At 36.0% G+C, this 16,054-nt stretch overlaps 1 protein-coding gene across 1 annotated transcript in view; it reads right to left on the bottom strand.

Moving 5' to 3' along the window:
• ESR1 (estrogen receptor 1) overlaps positions 1 to 16,054 on the bottom strand; it is a 158,515-nt gene that overhangs the window by 6,650 nt on the left and 135,811 nt on the right. The window contains 1 exon segment of the mRNA XM_021540602.2: positions 4,857 to 4,990. Within this exon segment, the coding sequence (XP_021396277.2) occupies positions 4,857 to 4,990 (134 nt within the window).

A 16,054-nucleotide genomic window follows, 5' to 3' on the forward strand; every position in this document is an offset into this window, starting at 1 on the left:
CACATAGAACTACTGTAACCTACAAGTAGTTTTTATGATTTTTTTTTCTTCTGTGCTAAAAAGAAATGTAAATGTGTTTGTGAATGTGAGTTTCTCTGGGAAAGAGTAACCAAGAAACTGTTTTAAAAGACTACAAGGATAACTCAAACATAGTACAATTTCTGAAAACTATCAGTCACAGTTCTTAATTTTGGTAATGGGTATTGCTTCAAATTTTATATGGATAGGTAGGACAGTGGCCTCTTTTCTCACAGAGAAATAATAATTTCATAGCTATGAAAAAATAATTTCATAGCTATTATTATTTTTTACCGAAATTCACAAACAGAAACTGCTTCTGGGGCTTTTCTCAGCTGAACCTTTTTCAGCTGACTCTGAACCACCCTCAAATATACCTATTGACAATACAAGGTTTGATAGCTTAACATGTACCTGTAGGGGCAAGATTCTTAAATATTACTGGCAAAGCACAATCCACTAGAAGGAAATATTAATCTCATAAATGCACAGTGCCTCCAGAGAAGTTTACTTCAGCCACAGGAACCTATTGTACTCTTGCAGCAATAACCCATAGCTTCATATTACTGAAACTAGTAAAAGAAAAGAATCTTTTAGGAGGAATTTTTTCTCACCTAGGTCTAATCTAGAAGCTATTAAAAACTGTAAATCAAAAGAGCACTCCCCAATAACTGTAGAGAATTCTGACAACTGCCAGTCAATAACTGCCAAGAAAAATTATGTTTAGTTTTCCTTTCTACACCCTTACAGTGATTGCTCCTGCCCCCGGCCATTGACTAGAGATTGCCCCAAAAAAATATGCTGGCTATCACACACTCATACACATCCAAACAGAGCTTTCAAATGAGGGTGCAGAAAATTGCCTTAGCAAAGTGAAACTTAACAGTCTCCAAGGCCTTTCCAATCCTAAATTCAATAGCTACCAGATTGATTTCCAGTTCTTTCTGTAGGTCAATGTTGTAAAACCTAACAGACTCAGGAACAGAGAAAGCACCACCCCAGAAGCAAGCAAGGCCTGTTGGTCCATGCCCATAACACATACCAGAACAGGATCTCTCAGGGGCTGCTACCATGCCAGCCCTTGGCATACATTGATAGAATTTGATATCTCTCACCATATATAATTATATATTTGTTGCATGGTACTGTAGAAGAGAATGTCCTCAAAATCTTTTCTGTCACAATAAACCCCAGTTTAAAGTATTTTTACATTTGAAGTTCAGATTCACAGAACACCCAAGGCTTTTCTTCTTCCACTACATCCAATTGCTCTGCAGCTGTAGCAAGACAGGCTGAGGTATGAGGAAATTAATTTCTGTACTATGCACACCTAGAATCATCCAGCCCCAAAAATAAAGAAATAAATAAGCACAATTTAACAGGAACTGAAAAACACCGGGAGAAAAGAATAACAAGGACTCATGTGGAAAAATGCATCAGGAGGTCTCCTGTATTCATCAAATCAGCCAAATCTTTCCACCTCTGTGGACTAACCAGCTAACTATTTAGGTAAATCAGCTGCTAAGGCAGATGTCACCTACATTTTCATGTCCAAAATGAAAGCCTTTGGTTTGCTGCATAGCACCACTCCTCTTCTCTGATGCACTCAAAAATAAAACATCTGGCATCATGTTGCCCTTTCATTATTCTAATACTTACTTTCCAATGTTAAGTAACAGCTGAATGTGGTTTTCAAAAAAACTACTTTGCTTTTTAGTCAAAGCTTTTTGCTGCAGCTTTAGAGAGGCACCTTTAGGTTTGTTATTTAGATGGGCACAATTATGTCCTTGTTGTTACAGACATGTTGTCACCTTAATATCTCAGGAAAACTATGTAAGTAGGATAAGCATCTACCTTGGTTTACAAACAAAACCTCCCATCCTTTCTACATGCACTGACCAAATCTTAAAAAAACCCCAAAACATTGTGTTTTGTCCAAAACCACATGGAAAAGGAGTGTAAAGATATTAAACAGCCTTGCAAGATGTTGCAAAACCAGAATGTCCAACAAAGGCAATAAACAACACTACTTCCAGGGACTTCCAGATGTCCAAGGATTTAATAAAGAAATGTTTGTGTACACTCACTGAATTAAATCTACACAAAGATTTAGAATGCAAATGCAGACTGCTTTTAAACATGAGATGTAGCATAATCAGTCCTATTTGTTTAATTAATCCACTTTTTAAAATCATTTTGAGATCTGCTGGTTTAATCACATCAGATATAATACAGGCAGCATAATAAACACACGATGAATTTTTGGTTTATTATGCTGTTTCTTTAGTAGAAGGTTTGTGAATATTTACATATGCACTCACAGAAAGAAATCAGGTTAGGATAGGTTTGGAGGTCAGCTAGTTCATCCTCTTGCTCAAATAGAGATAACTTCAGAGTTAGAACAAGTTACCCAGAGCTTTGTCCAGCTGAGTTCTGAGTATTTGAAAGGACTGAGATCCTACCATCTTTCTGGCCAACCTGTTCCAGTGCTAAACTTCTCACTAGGTAGAGATTTTGTTCTGTTGATCTGGTCAGGATCTCCCTTGCTGTGGTTTGTCTCCATTGCAGATTGCCCTTTCCTCTTGCACCCCTGAGAAAGGTCTGCCCCTGGTTTCTCCATAAGCTGTTCATCATCTCCATAACCAGCTGTTCATCAGCTGTCTGAGGGCTGCAGTAAGACCCTCCTTTACCTCCTCTTTCCCTGGATGAACCAACTCAGCTCTCTCAGCCATGTGCTCCAGAGCACATAACGTTTCATATCTGTCCAACATTTTAGGTAAGGAGGTTGGCTACATTATGTGAAGTAAAGCATCTCCAGAAGACATTTTAGAGAATCTATGCCAAACACTTACACAAATCTTACACATACCCCAAATTGTGCTACTTTGTATTGCAGTCTAATGCCTCTTAGTTTGAGCATCTCGAGAGTGTAATAGTCAGAAACTTTAATCCACATTCCCACTGTTCAGCTATAATATTAGTTTGTTGTAGGAATATAAATACTGAAATGTACCTTTATGCATAAAGGTAATGAGATGCAATATAAACATACATTCTGTGGCCATATATACATAGAATTTACATCGGTCCCATCTCTCTTATGGGCAGATGGAAATCTTTTGCAGGTTTTCCTTAGGGGAATTTTGTAACAAAAAATCCCATTAATATAGTGAGATGTTCTTATGAAGTATAGTTGGTGATGCCTGTCAGAGCTTTGTCTAAATAATTTTTTTTTTTATGGATCAATTCTAAATAAAATATAGGCACAACATTTCTCTAGAGCATGACTTAATTTCTTCATGTTCAAGACATGTGTATCTAATTTCTTTTATTCAAACTTGCAGTTCTATTTTTTCTAATTGAAATTCAAAATTTTTATAAATCAAGTACATATTCTAGATTTATTTAAGAAGTTAATTACCTTTGAATATATTAGCTAAAATTCTGGAGGAGCATCATTTTCCAGGAATATTATTTAACTCTAAGAAATATTCTGTTACAATTATCAGGGCAATAAAATGAAAATAAAATGTCAAAGAGGAATCACAATTGTCACACTCTGGAACTTAATGTAAGATCAATAGCTCTTCATTTCTAATATGCTACTTGCTTGCTTCAAATGTTACTTTTTGGCAATTGGTTGCAACCACAGCAAAACCGGAACCACATTCATATCTCATAGAATATGCATAAAGCATTTTATAGTAGACTGTATAAATACATAATTTTTCTTGAACTTTGAGGAGATGACATCCAAACTTCCATAAAGAAAAGTGCCTGGTCAATAAAGCAACATCTACTGCATTTAGAGTTAGCCTTTGATGACAATATCCTATTTTTTTTTTCTTGCAATTTGGGCAAGTGATTTGTTAGACAATTGGATAAAAAGGACATAGAGCCCTCCACATCTGTTTTCTCTAGAGGGTGGTACCATGTACATGCTCAAATGCAACAGGAAAAAACTTTACAAATGGATAAATCCTCATTGAGAAACTCTGGCATCTTTTGTCACCAGGTAACAGCTGAGCAGAGAATTGTGTCTAAAATTTTTACTTTGATGCCTATATTATTAATTTAGATATCTATCATTTCCATGAGAATACCATGGGTGTCACTTCTGCATAGAAAAACAAATTTTCTGGATTATTTTTTTCTCATTTCAGACAGAAAAAAATCCTCTGGTGTGTAACCAATGTTTTCTGTCCCATACTTCAAGTTAAAGTTGTTTGTTTCAATTATCTCATATAAAATTCAAATAATCTAACCTTTAATATATATATCTGTATCTAAACTTACACTTGTTATCTAGTCATCTATTTTTGAAGTATACTTCAGGATGAGATCTACAGTCAAAAACTATAAAGGATGTGGAAAGTGATTACATGTGAAACTTTTAGATGCCTATAATTTAATATAAACTAAACCATGATAAACTCAATCACATTTTTGCCCTTATTTCCTTTTATTTTACCATCACCTGAGCACTGCAGCTAAGCATTGCTTTTGGGTGCCTTGTGTGTGGTTCCAGCTACTTCAGTGTCTTGTAAGCAGAGTTTTAAGACCTGCCAACATGGGGTTCAAGGCACTTCTCTGACCACTCTCCATATCAGCTGCACACAGTGTCATCCACTCGCTGCATCCTCTTCCTGAGTCCCATCTACATCACTGGACAGGTTTGACTGCTCCCACCCCTGCCTGGTGGTCCTGCCTGCATCTGTGTTGAAAACCCATTTCTGGTGCTGCTTTCTCAAAATGAAAATGCCATTAAGGACAGTGGTGTTCAACCACATGCAGAAGCAGCCACAATTACCCAAGTGACAACAAAGCACAAGACTTACCAGAATTGAGCAGGATGATGGATTTAAGGCACACAAATTCCTCCCCTTGAAGGTTCATCATGCGAAACCGAGCAGCAGTAGCCAGCAGCATGTCAAAGATTTCCACCATGCCCTCTACACATTTCCCTTGATTCCTGTGTGAATATCATAAATGGGGAGATATTAATTTTTAACCTGGTGGTACCATGAGTTTTTCATCCCCTTGGACAAATAGCATCCAATTTGATTTCATCAGATCATGAGCAAGTATGCAACTTCCTGCTCTGTGCACATTTGATTACAAAAGCACTGTTCTCAGTGTTCCAAGCAAAATAAATAAAATATTAAGTACCATATATCAAAAAAAAAATCAGTTTCAGGAATTCATCATATTACTGTGGTGGAATATTTTTAACTGACTCAACCAAATTCTTATATTGAGGAAAAGATTTGTTCAAAACTACATTTTGATTTGTGTGCATGTGTTCTGCTTTTGTTACTTTGTTTCCTCATTATTTTCTTTTTTTCTCTTTAACTGAAATGGTCCCAATTCATTGCATTTCTCCCTCCCTAAACATCTGCACTTGTTTCTAGCTGCCTGAGCAACCTTTAATGTTCCAACTGCCTGAGCAAACTTTAATGTTCCAACACACTTCTATTGATGCTCAATGTCAACATAATGCCTCCTTAAAGAATAAGCTTATTCATGAGCTCAAGAAGGACCTAGGAGGGTAAAATCATGTCTGTATGACTGAATAAAACTATCACTTCACATATCAAGCAACTTTTTACATTGCAGCATTGAACAAAGCTGAAGTTTGGAACATCTCAAAGTGTTCATTAGAAATGGCAATTAACCTTCTCCTTCTGCTCACAGTACAAGGCATTCCCACTCACTAATTATCATCTTGCCCACTCAACCCGCAGCTGAAAAATTAATGCAGATTTTAGTTATTATCTGTGAAAATGTAGTCTGCAGCTCTTTTGGTCATTTTCATTGCTACCTTTTACAAGAACTACCTACTTTTATTTCTCTTAGGCCTTCCTGAGTGAAATTTTAATATATAAGACTTAATGAGCGATCCGATCTGCTGTTTAGAAATATAATACTTTTTAGATATGGCTTTCATAAACAAAATTAGGAAGATCATTGCTACAGGAAAATGCAAAAGAAATTTCAAATGAACAAACTATGATTTATAACATGAAAAAGATTGAACATGTCCTAATTTCATTGTCATAAGAAACCTACCAGCATAGAGACACCTGCCTCAAGTCTTACCACAGATGTGCTGTTCAGAACCTGTAGCTAATGTCTGAAACCACCCCAGACCCTCAGAAAATACAGACATCTTCCCTTCTGATTGCAGACTGAGAAACTTCTTTGCACTCTCCAAGGCATCATGACAAGTTTCAATGCTTCTGGTACAATATATTTGCCCACAACTATAGAAAGATTAATTTCCTCTCTATACAGTTTAGCACAGAGGACAAGAATCCTTTAATAGTTTTGCATAAACTTAAATAATGTCCCCAAAAAGTTTGTTTCAGAATTTAGTATTTCAGAATTTTGCAGAAATGAAATGTTTCCATGGATCAAAAGACCTATATTAAAAAAAACCCCACATCTTCATGCCTGACTGAGATATTTGGTTCCTAGAACCCACAAAACAACTGCAGCAAGGTTTTGAAACATGTCAAAATATTACACAGTCTGTACAAATTGCAAAATTTACATGTCTAAGATCAGAGGGGAAAAAAAGAAATAGGAAGTTATTTGCAAAATCAGACCATTTAACATGCCTTATGATGCCTCCTGAGACAGACATTTTGATAGCAAGTAAGAATTATTCCCAACCTCCTACAAAAATAGTTCAATAGACTGTAGTTTACAAAATCAATATTGCAATCATGATTCTCTTGCTGACAAGTACAACCTCTAGACAAAAACCCCTAATCTAGCAACATATATTCCATGTGCTTAAAGCAACATGTGTGCCTCTTTCCCATCAACTGAACTCATATGATAGAATATTAAAAAAAAAAAATATTTAAATTTAAGAGATTCTAAGTAGATCCCAATCTCTTTTGTTTTGCTATCTGTGTGTGAAAGATCAGGCTACTCCATAAGGGGAAAAAAAAAAAAAAAAGAACCTCTTTAGCTAATGTACTTTAGGTGAAGTTACATACCCAACTTTAGGTATTACATGTGCAAGGAACGACCTAGAAATTTCTCCTTTATTTTCAGAAGTAGGAAGCAGATCCATCTCCATGGATATAAATGGGAACTGCAGGAGTTAAGTAATTTTGCAATATAGGGTTCTGTTAAATTTTTTTATTATTTAGGCTACAACAATTATTTTCTTTGTCAAGCAACAGGAAACTATCTGAAACTGGAATATCCAGTTCTCCTGAATTGCCTTCTAACTTTCTAACATAAGCTGATAATACCATCACATCTTCACAGTTATGTGTTCAGTTGATAGGGAGGCCTATCTGGGAAAGCCTAGAGAACTTTCCTGAAGGACAAATTAGCAATAGATTTAACAATTATCTTTATCCTACCATCTTGCTGTTGTCTTTGTGTACTCTCATCTTGCTGAAGAGAAGACAATAAAAGCTTCTTTATTGTGCAGAATGGCAAAATGAACAGATATTCTCAGAAGAACACTTTAAATTTGGCTATTGAGGAAAGTTTAGGAACGTTAAACAATTTGAATTAAAAGTCTTAAGTGACTGCATAAAAATACTGTTTGTATTAACTTTAGTAGGTCTATAGAATCACAGCACCATCCAGGCCAGAGGGCAATTCAGAATGACTTTAGTCCAGCCTCCCACTCAAAGTGGAGTCAGCTCACTCAAGGCTTTATGCAATGCTGGTCTTGAAAATCTCCAAGGATGGAGACTGCACAAACTCTCTCAGCTTAATTACTTTCATCATCATGCTTTTTTTCCCTCCCCTATATCCAGCCAAAACCTCCTCTGCTTCCATTTATTACTCCCATTTCTCAATCTCTCATAAGGCATTTTAATAAAGAGCCTTGATAACCTCCTTGTAGACTGTAGGTTATGCAAACTTAAAAGCCCTTTCTCCTCCAGAGGGAACAAATCCACATCTTCCAGCCACAAGGCATGGGGTCTGGCCTTGGTGGTTCTCCACTATGTTTACTGAAGTTTATTAATATATTTCCTGTAATAATTTGGATTTGGCATTTCAGATAATAAATGCCACATAAAAGCAGGATAATGGCTTCCCTCCCTCTGATGCCTACACTACCACTGATAGTGGTATCAGTAGCCAGGGCTATTTCACTGTATGTAGGAATAAGAATCTAGATTTTGTTTAAGTATGGGGAAAAACCTAGACAGCAGGAATGCCTTTAACAGAAGCACAGGATCAAGTAAAAATTAATAATGAAGGGTGCTTGGGTGAAGGGAACAGGGACTCGACGACTCAATGGATTGCTCTCATCAAATTTTAATTCAAAGGGAAATGCTAAAGACAGCTGCATCATCCAAAAAAGTCTGACTGTGTTTGTTTGTTATCTGTCTTCTTTTACCATGGTACTTTATTTGATGAAAAGGGTCTGCCAAGAACAGATGGATGCACATGGCTAGGACAGGGAATAGCAGCTTCAAAAGTGGACTTAGTAACTTGGTGATGAAGCCTGTAAAGAAGGCTTGGATGTCTTCCTAAGCCTAAAGGTAGGTTAAGAAACAGGGGAGAGAAAAGCTGCAAGGGTAACATTCACATTCCCAGTTAGAAAGAAGGGCATTCACAGACTTAACTCAAATGCCTGTGCTCTGACACAGGAGAACAGTAAGTCTGTATACAGACTTCCAAAGAAGAAATTATATTTATATACATTAATATATGTACTAATATTAATGTATTTATATAATATATATAAATTATACATATTTATTCTTTATAATATTCTATATAAACTAGCTCTATCAATAGACATTGGTAGAAGCTTTCTACTCCTATGTGAAGCAATGCACTAGAACAGCTTAAGGAAGTGGGATGTCAGGAAAGCTCCTTCTGCAAGCATTTAAGACCAAATCAAGAACATCTACTTGGATGCCTTAAATACTGCCAGATTGGTATTATAGGGCTACTTAACTAACAGAGGATTCCACCTTTTCTCAATGCAGAGAAATTTTACTTCAGACCATCCTGCATTTAACCAGTAATACCAAGGGATTGTAGAAAAGGTTAGAGGAAAAGTAAGCATTAAAAAACTAAAATCTGAAAAAAATTAACCCCAAAGCTCTGGAACAAAACAACAATCTGAAAAAAACATGAGTCAAGCAGAAAAGCAGAAACTACCAAGTGTAAAATAAATCAGTGTCAGACGCGAATCCTGCTGATAAAGAGAAATTCTTATTATTCTGTCAGTATCCAGGAGCTTAGATATCATTTTGCTTTGGAAAAAAATGTTGTTTTGATCACAGCGATCTAGCTTGCACCTTCACACAAATCAACCAATAAGTGGTAGGTGGTCATGAAGGTGTGAGCTGTAGAAAGGGACAAATTAATTACATGAAGGACTTGTTCTACAGTTCCATTTTGTTGTTTTCTCTGTGGTTTTTTGTTTGGGGATTAGGGGACTTTTTAATTGACTTGTTCATAAGCCTTCAGATGTAGCAACATCTTTTGCTCATCCTATTTCTTCCTTAATACTGGCTTTCAATTAACACACCCTGGGGAACTTCACAGACTACAGTCAATGGCTGGTATTACAACCTGCTCTTTCAGAGCATACTGAAGAGCCCATTATTTCTTATTCAATATAAGCTTAAGAGCAAAGATTTGGGTCAATTGCTGGCTAAAACATATCCAAAATTTATAAAATTAGTCCAAGATTTAAAAGTCATAACTGAAAAATATTTGCAATAAATATGAATTAGCATATTTTTCAATAAATAAAAAGAAACAAATATCTGTTTTGAAGTTATTTTCACCTAGATTTAGTCACAGATTACCAGAGCTACTGATAGTGCATGAATTGTCTGGAAATAATCTAGTTCAGTGGCCCTACTCAGGCCTATATATTGTTAGGTTTTCAGTATCTCCAAGGACTGAGACTCCAAAACTTCTTGTCCTGCCACTGAGAAGAATCTTCCATTGCCTTCTTTACTTCCCCTCTCCATCAGATATTTATCAGACCTAAGTCTTCTCAGATTCTCCTTGTATGAAAGTTGTTCCAGTCTACTCTTTGTGGCCCATCACTGGCCTCAGTCCAGTCTCAATGCATGTCTGTCTTGTGTAGGGTAGCTCAGAACTGGACACAGCACTCCAGACTTGCCACAGCATGTCTGAGCAGTGAGAGAGCATCACCTACCTCTAGATGCTGCTCAAGCTTTTCCTAAGGAAGTCTGGGAGGGCAGTTTGCTGGCTCAGAGGGCACCCACTTGCGCTGAATTCTCAGAAAATTTATGGAGTTTCCCCCACCATGGTGTCCTGGAGGCAATTCTGTATTTATGTTCATGCACATACTTTGGGAGGTTTCCTATTATTAGGTTTTGTTATTTTGTCTTTCATGTCCACATCATCCTGTTTAAAGCTCCTTCACCAGGTTGGCCAGTCTGTGGAAATCATGATTTTGCCTCACTTTATGGACACCCTCGATCTTCACAGCAGGTTCCATGATAAGTTAAATCCATGTTGTTGACACCAGCTATGCAAGCAGTTGCTGCCCTGCAGGATCAGTCCATTCTGCCTCAAGCCCTTTCTCCTGAGCAGCCCCCATGGACTGGACCACCTGGGCTCCCACATGGTTGACACTTGCCCTCACAATGAAGTGTCTTTCCTGACTAGATGACCAGAGGATCATCCACCCAGGCAAACAGGGTAATAGTAGTACTCTGAACATTTGAGCAGTGGTTAATCAGGTCTGAAACACAGAGACAATTAGCTACTAAGTACCTTTAAAAGATTCTTCTCTTTGTAAAATATAATGTGAAATGGGTATACATGTATGCCAGGTAGGAAAAAAATCCAAAAAATGCTGCTATGATAGTTCTAAGAAAACTAATTACTCTTTGGTCACATTTAAGACATTTAGATTAGAAAATTATTATGAAGGCTCTCCATTTGGGAATAATAAAGCTAAAATAATTGGCCAAAAGGTCTTTTTCAGTTTAATTTATATTCAGTCTGAGACACCATAAAGCCAAAAAACATTTCAAAATTTTCTTTGTATCAGAAATGCAAAGAAAATTTGATTTTGGAATTAACAGCATCACAGTACAATGTGACCTAGAATTGGGGCCTGAGCTTCCAAGGGCAGGGTTACTAGATGAAGAAGTAGTCTCATAATTTGTGTAGGTACTATCTTGAATCCAGAATTATTTCATTTTCTTTGAAAACTTTTTTCTGTGCCTACAAATCCCCAAGGGAATCTATCAGCTGAGAACTCTGAAGATGTGGAGATCATAATGAGAGGGGACTTTCTTTTTTTATCTTTTTTTAAAAAATTCATCACTTTGAGCATTACCCAGCACTTCTCCAGACTCTGGAAAGATTGTCCTGATTTTTACATGTAAGTTGTTTGAGTTACAGAATTAGGTAGTCTTTGAATTTTGCTCAAAAATACAGTAAAAACTGATTCACAATAAAGACACAGTAATTTTTCATTCATTTCAGTTTTAGCATTCTGTCTCTTGTAATAGTGGTTTTTTTTTTTTCATTCTACAGGGTCTGTAGTATAATAATGCATCTCAAAATTCAACCATACAGTGAAAGATGAAAGAGAAACTTAATTTCAAGTGATTCCTTAACTACCTACAAGTTAATCCATTCAGCTCTATCGAGCAAATAATGACAAGATGATTTTTTGAGCTTGGTTTTTTAGATGGAATCTATTGCTATTAAAGACATGATGAAAAGCAAATATACAATCGCTTTTCAAATCCATTTTGAAGGGCAAATTAGGATATACTTGTCACCTATGGAATTTTTTCCTTTTGAAACAAATACAAGCAGAAGGCCACTAAGGAAGCATTCTGAATCAAGCACTTGAGATCACTGCTTCCTTTTTTTAAATGAATCAATGGTAATTAATGCATTGACAATTTCACATGAAATGTTATGCATTTACTCAAGTGACCGACAAGTGTGGTGTCCTCAAACATTTGTAACATTTTACAAGTTGAAGGACTAGAAAAACATACTCAGATTTCATCTTGATCCCCTTCTATTGTATCTAATTTTATGTCTATCAAAATATCTACATAAAGAACTTAAAAGATTCTTTTCAAATATAGTGAAAAAAGTTGAGAAAAAGTGCCATGAAAGCAGTAAATTGATCAGCTACCCTGTCACATAGTGAATACTGTAAGGTTTTTTGCTATTTGTGTTAGTTGCAGTTTAAATAGATCCTCAGTCTCCTGCCATTGCTCAATACAAAAGTCAGTAAAAGGAAAATTCTATTTAGTGAGAATGAAAAATCTCCATCAAGCACTGGAAGTGGAAATAAGTTTCTGAATTAAAATGAATCCTGAAAAACAGATTAGCTTTCTCCATAAAAAGAAAAAAAAAACATGACAGAAACACCAAAATACTGACTACATTGAACTGAAATTTTATAAGTCCCTAGACAGATTCATTTCCTATGAGAGATTTTTTACAACCATGATAAGAAAATAACAGTATAAAATAACATGAAGATAGCCATACTGTTTCATACCAAAGGTATATTTAGCTGTGGGCTAAGCACACAGTCATTTGGATCTGCTGGTTTTAAGTGACTACCTCTAGTTCTGGGCTGGAAGAGATAATTTGAGGATTTCCACACATCTTCTCAACATGCTCATGACTTTATACAGCTCCTATCATCTTTACTTTGTTCCCATTCTTCTAATGAGTATCACAGGCAGAGAAGTCAGTCCATTTAATTAGTCTTTGTAGCAAAGCTCATCTGTTAAATTGTGCAACACCTCTGGGTACCTCTCCTATTCCTTCCATATTACTGTCAAGACAAAGAAAATCAGAAAGGCACAGCTTTCTAAGCATAGATGAAGCACACAATTAAACAGAGGAAATGGCAATGATTTGTATTATTTCTATTTCCTATTGTAAACATTCTCAGGGGGAAGGAAAGCTGCAGTCTGACTACTGGCAAGCAAAGAACTGCTAGCTCTATATAACTAACTGCTGGTAACAGTGAGACGGAAAGATCAACTCAGAATGCTGTCTAGGAAGATCAGAATTATTATTCCCCTATATACATTCCATGTCTACATAAAATTTGGAATTTTTTAATACTTTATGGAAATTCAACAAGATATCCATCATCTACTTGTTTGTTAATTTCTTAAGGACTGCAGTGTATTTGTGGCTTCCTCTTACAAAATGCATGGTGACTATCACTATGTCATATTCATTCAACTTCAGCCAATTCTCTTCTTTAGATGGCATCCCATCAGCTTCTTTACTGTGGTCACCAGGCTTCTTTTTTAAAATGCAGCACTGCATTTCATATTTTGCTTCAGTTTCAGCAATCCAGCTACTTCTACCACAAGATGCTTTATGTTTCAAGCCTTTGAGTAACCTGAGATCAACATGATATCTGAATGTAAAAAATCCTTTAAAAAAAAATGGTAAAACATTACTGTCTTATTCTTGAAGAAACATCACATTTTCTTCAAAATTATAAACAGTCTACTGTCAGGCCTGACAAATTTCAACCATGGTCTAATGACATTTTTAAAGCCTAGTTTCTTGGGAACACTCCAGACAGGAAACATCTGGTTTGTCCTACTAGAAACCTAAGCCTTTACTCTAAATTTGCCTTATACAATATACTAATTTTCAAAAACATAATATAAAATCCTGAATTTATTATTTAATTTTAGTAAGTACTTTACATTAATTGCAAGCACTGTGAATGTGCCATTGTATTTCTGATTGAGCCTGTTTTTTCTAATCTATAATTATTGTCATTTGAGCATTTTAATAGCAGCAGTACACAGTAAAAATCTACTAGTTCTATGTAACTGGCAGACTGTTAAAATTCTTGATTTTGAACCAAGACTCAAGTGTTTGGGTAATGCATTAACAGAATAAGAATGGATGGATTACCTCACAAAATACACTGTCTAATTACAATGCAGGCTGGGAATATAAAGAGATAATGTGATGATATTCATATATCGAGAAGACAGCAGTCTACACATATTGTCAACTTATTTGTTGTGTAATTATTTTCTTACAGGCAAAGAAAAATTTTAAAAAGCAACAGAGAATTATTAACTAAGGTCTGCTTTACAGATTCTTTCAAGGAGTCTTCCAAGTGTGAATGGTCACAAAGGAAAGTTAAAGTACTTATTTAAAAATGTAACTGGTTGACTTGCATAGAATTAAAAAAGACAGTTTCCAAAAGATCTTCAGAAACAAGACAAGCATATGTGTAATATGACCCAAGTAGGAGTAAGATGGGAGAAGAAAGGCCACATTTTTTCAAAAATCAGCAAAGCTGAAAGGTTATTTTTATGACATTTCAGATAGATTTTAACAAGACAAGACTGTATATATCTAGCCAAAGCACAAGAAAAGTTGTATAACATTTGGTGTGACCTAAGCTTTAGGAACAGATGTATACAAACTACTACCTATATCAGAGATCTTTAACAGAAAGAATCTGTTAGAATCGGGATAAGCCTGAATGCTAAAACGAAAGGGGTGCTCAAATCAGAGAGGATGTCTGCAACAGAATGATCACAGAGATCTAGAGGCATACACAAAGTGTGGTAAAGCTCTGTATTAACAATATAGAGATTTCACTAAATATAGAAGTGTTGGATGAAACTCTAGAGTAATGTGGCCTAGTGAAAGGCGTCCCTGCCCATGGAATGGAGGTTGGAACTAGTGATCTTTAAGGTCCCTTCCAATCCAAACCATTTTATGGTTCTATGAGTATTTGATGCAGTGCAAGAACTTCATTGAGTGAAACAGGCTTTGAATCTGTGTTTGTCCTGCCCTCTCGAACCTGACAAGCAACAGATTTTTGCTCTATAACATTCTCAAAAGCCAATTTGCCCAAATCAAATTAACACATCAAAATATTGTTAGCACTAATTAACAAGTAAATTAAGAGTTATTTAACTGATTAGCAAATCAGTGCTTCCCAGAGTCAAGTAATTTATTATTTTTCTTTCTGCAAATATCCCTACCAAATGGAGTGAGGCAACTGCATGATGACTTAGAAACATGTTTCTTATTATTTGAAAATTAGAAGATGTAATAGATCTACATTTTACAGTCTTAATTGAAACTTACAAAACAAAGAGCCCTGGAGTAATATGTGGTTCTAGTTGCATGCAATGGGTTTCTTTTATCCAACAGCTGTTTAAAACTGTGTGAATCAACTTCTCAAACTCCATTTTACTGAGAGCATGGAGATTTTAAGTTGAGAAAGACCAAAATTTTAAAAAAATATTTTAAAACTGTTTCAGCTTTTTGTCAAGACTGTACTTACATTTAAACAAGCAGATATTTTCTGTACCTAAAGTGAGAATGTATTTTATACTTATCTAGTTCCACATCACACAGATCATTGTGCTTACACAAGAAAAATAGAGCTTTTCCTTCAATAAACATTCCTCTATTACTGTGACAGATTATGTTTTATCCTGTTAGGTATTATCATTTGTATTTTACTAAAATGCTGAAAGTAAGTCCTGGGGAGTGTGTGCAAATAGAGGGCAGGGAATCAAAGGATTAACATTGCATGAATGCAACCATGGAAACTCAGTACCCCACAGTCAATAGACCAAATTGATCATAAATTTTTCTGCTGATGAGAATTTTGATTAATTTACACAGCTGGTGGCTGCAGAAGCTGAGGGCACTGCCCTTGACATTCTGTTGCCACCCATCTTCCCTGGCAGCTATGTGATGAGGTCAGGAGCTTGCCCAGCTCTTAGCTGTCTCTGTATACTCCATCTCAGTTTGGCCCTTCTGCCACTTCCACTTTAGACCAAGATGCCAAAGTCAGCCCTGAAGTGGCCTCTGTGCACAGCAGCTCTCCCCTGCCAGCTCTGCTATGTGGGCAGTAGTCTTCAAGTAAGAGGACCACCAATAGCTAAGATTACTCTATCCTAAGCAATTTTGTCTGAAACGTAATTGAAATTTTTCATGAAATTTTTCATGACTAGGAAAAGAGATCTTGAGTTTACATTAAGATAGTAGAAAATATGTTTAAAAATATCAG

This window comes from Lonchura striata, chromosome 3 (assembly GCF_046129695.1).
Source record: "Lonchura striata isolate bLonStr1 chromosome 3, bLonStr1.mat, whole genome shotgun sequence".
In the NCBI taxonomy this organism is placed as follows: Eukaryota; Metazoa; Chordata; class Aves; order Passeriformes; family Estrildidae; genus Lonchura; species Lonchura striata.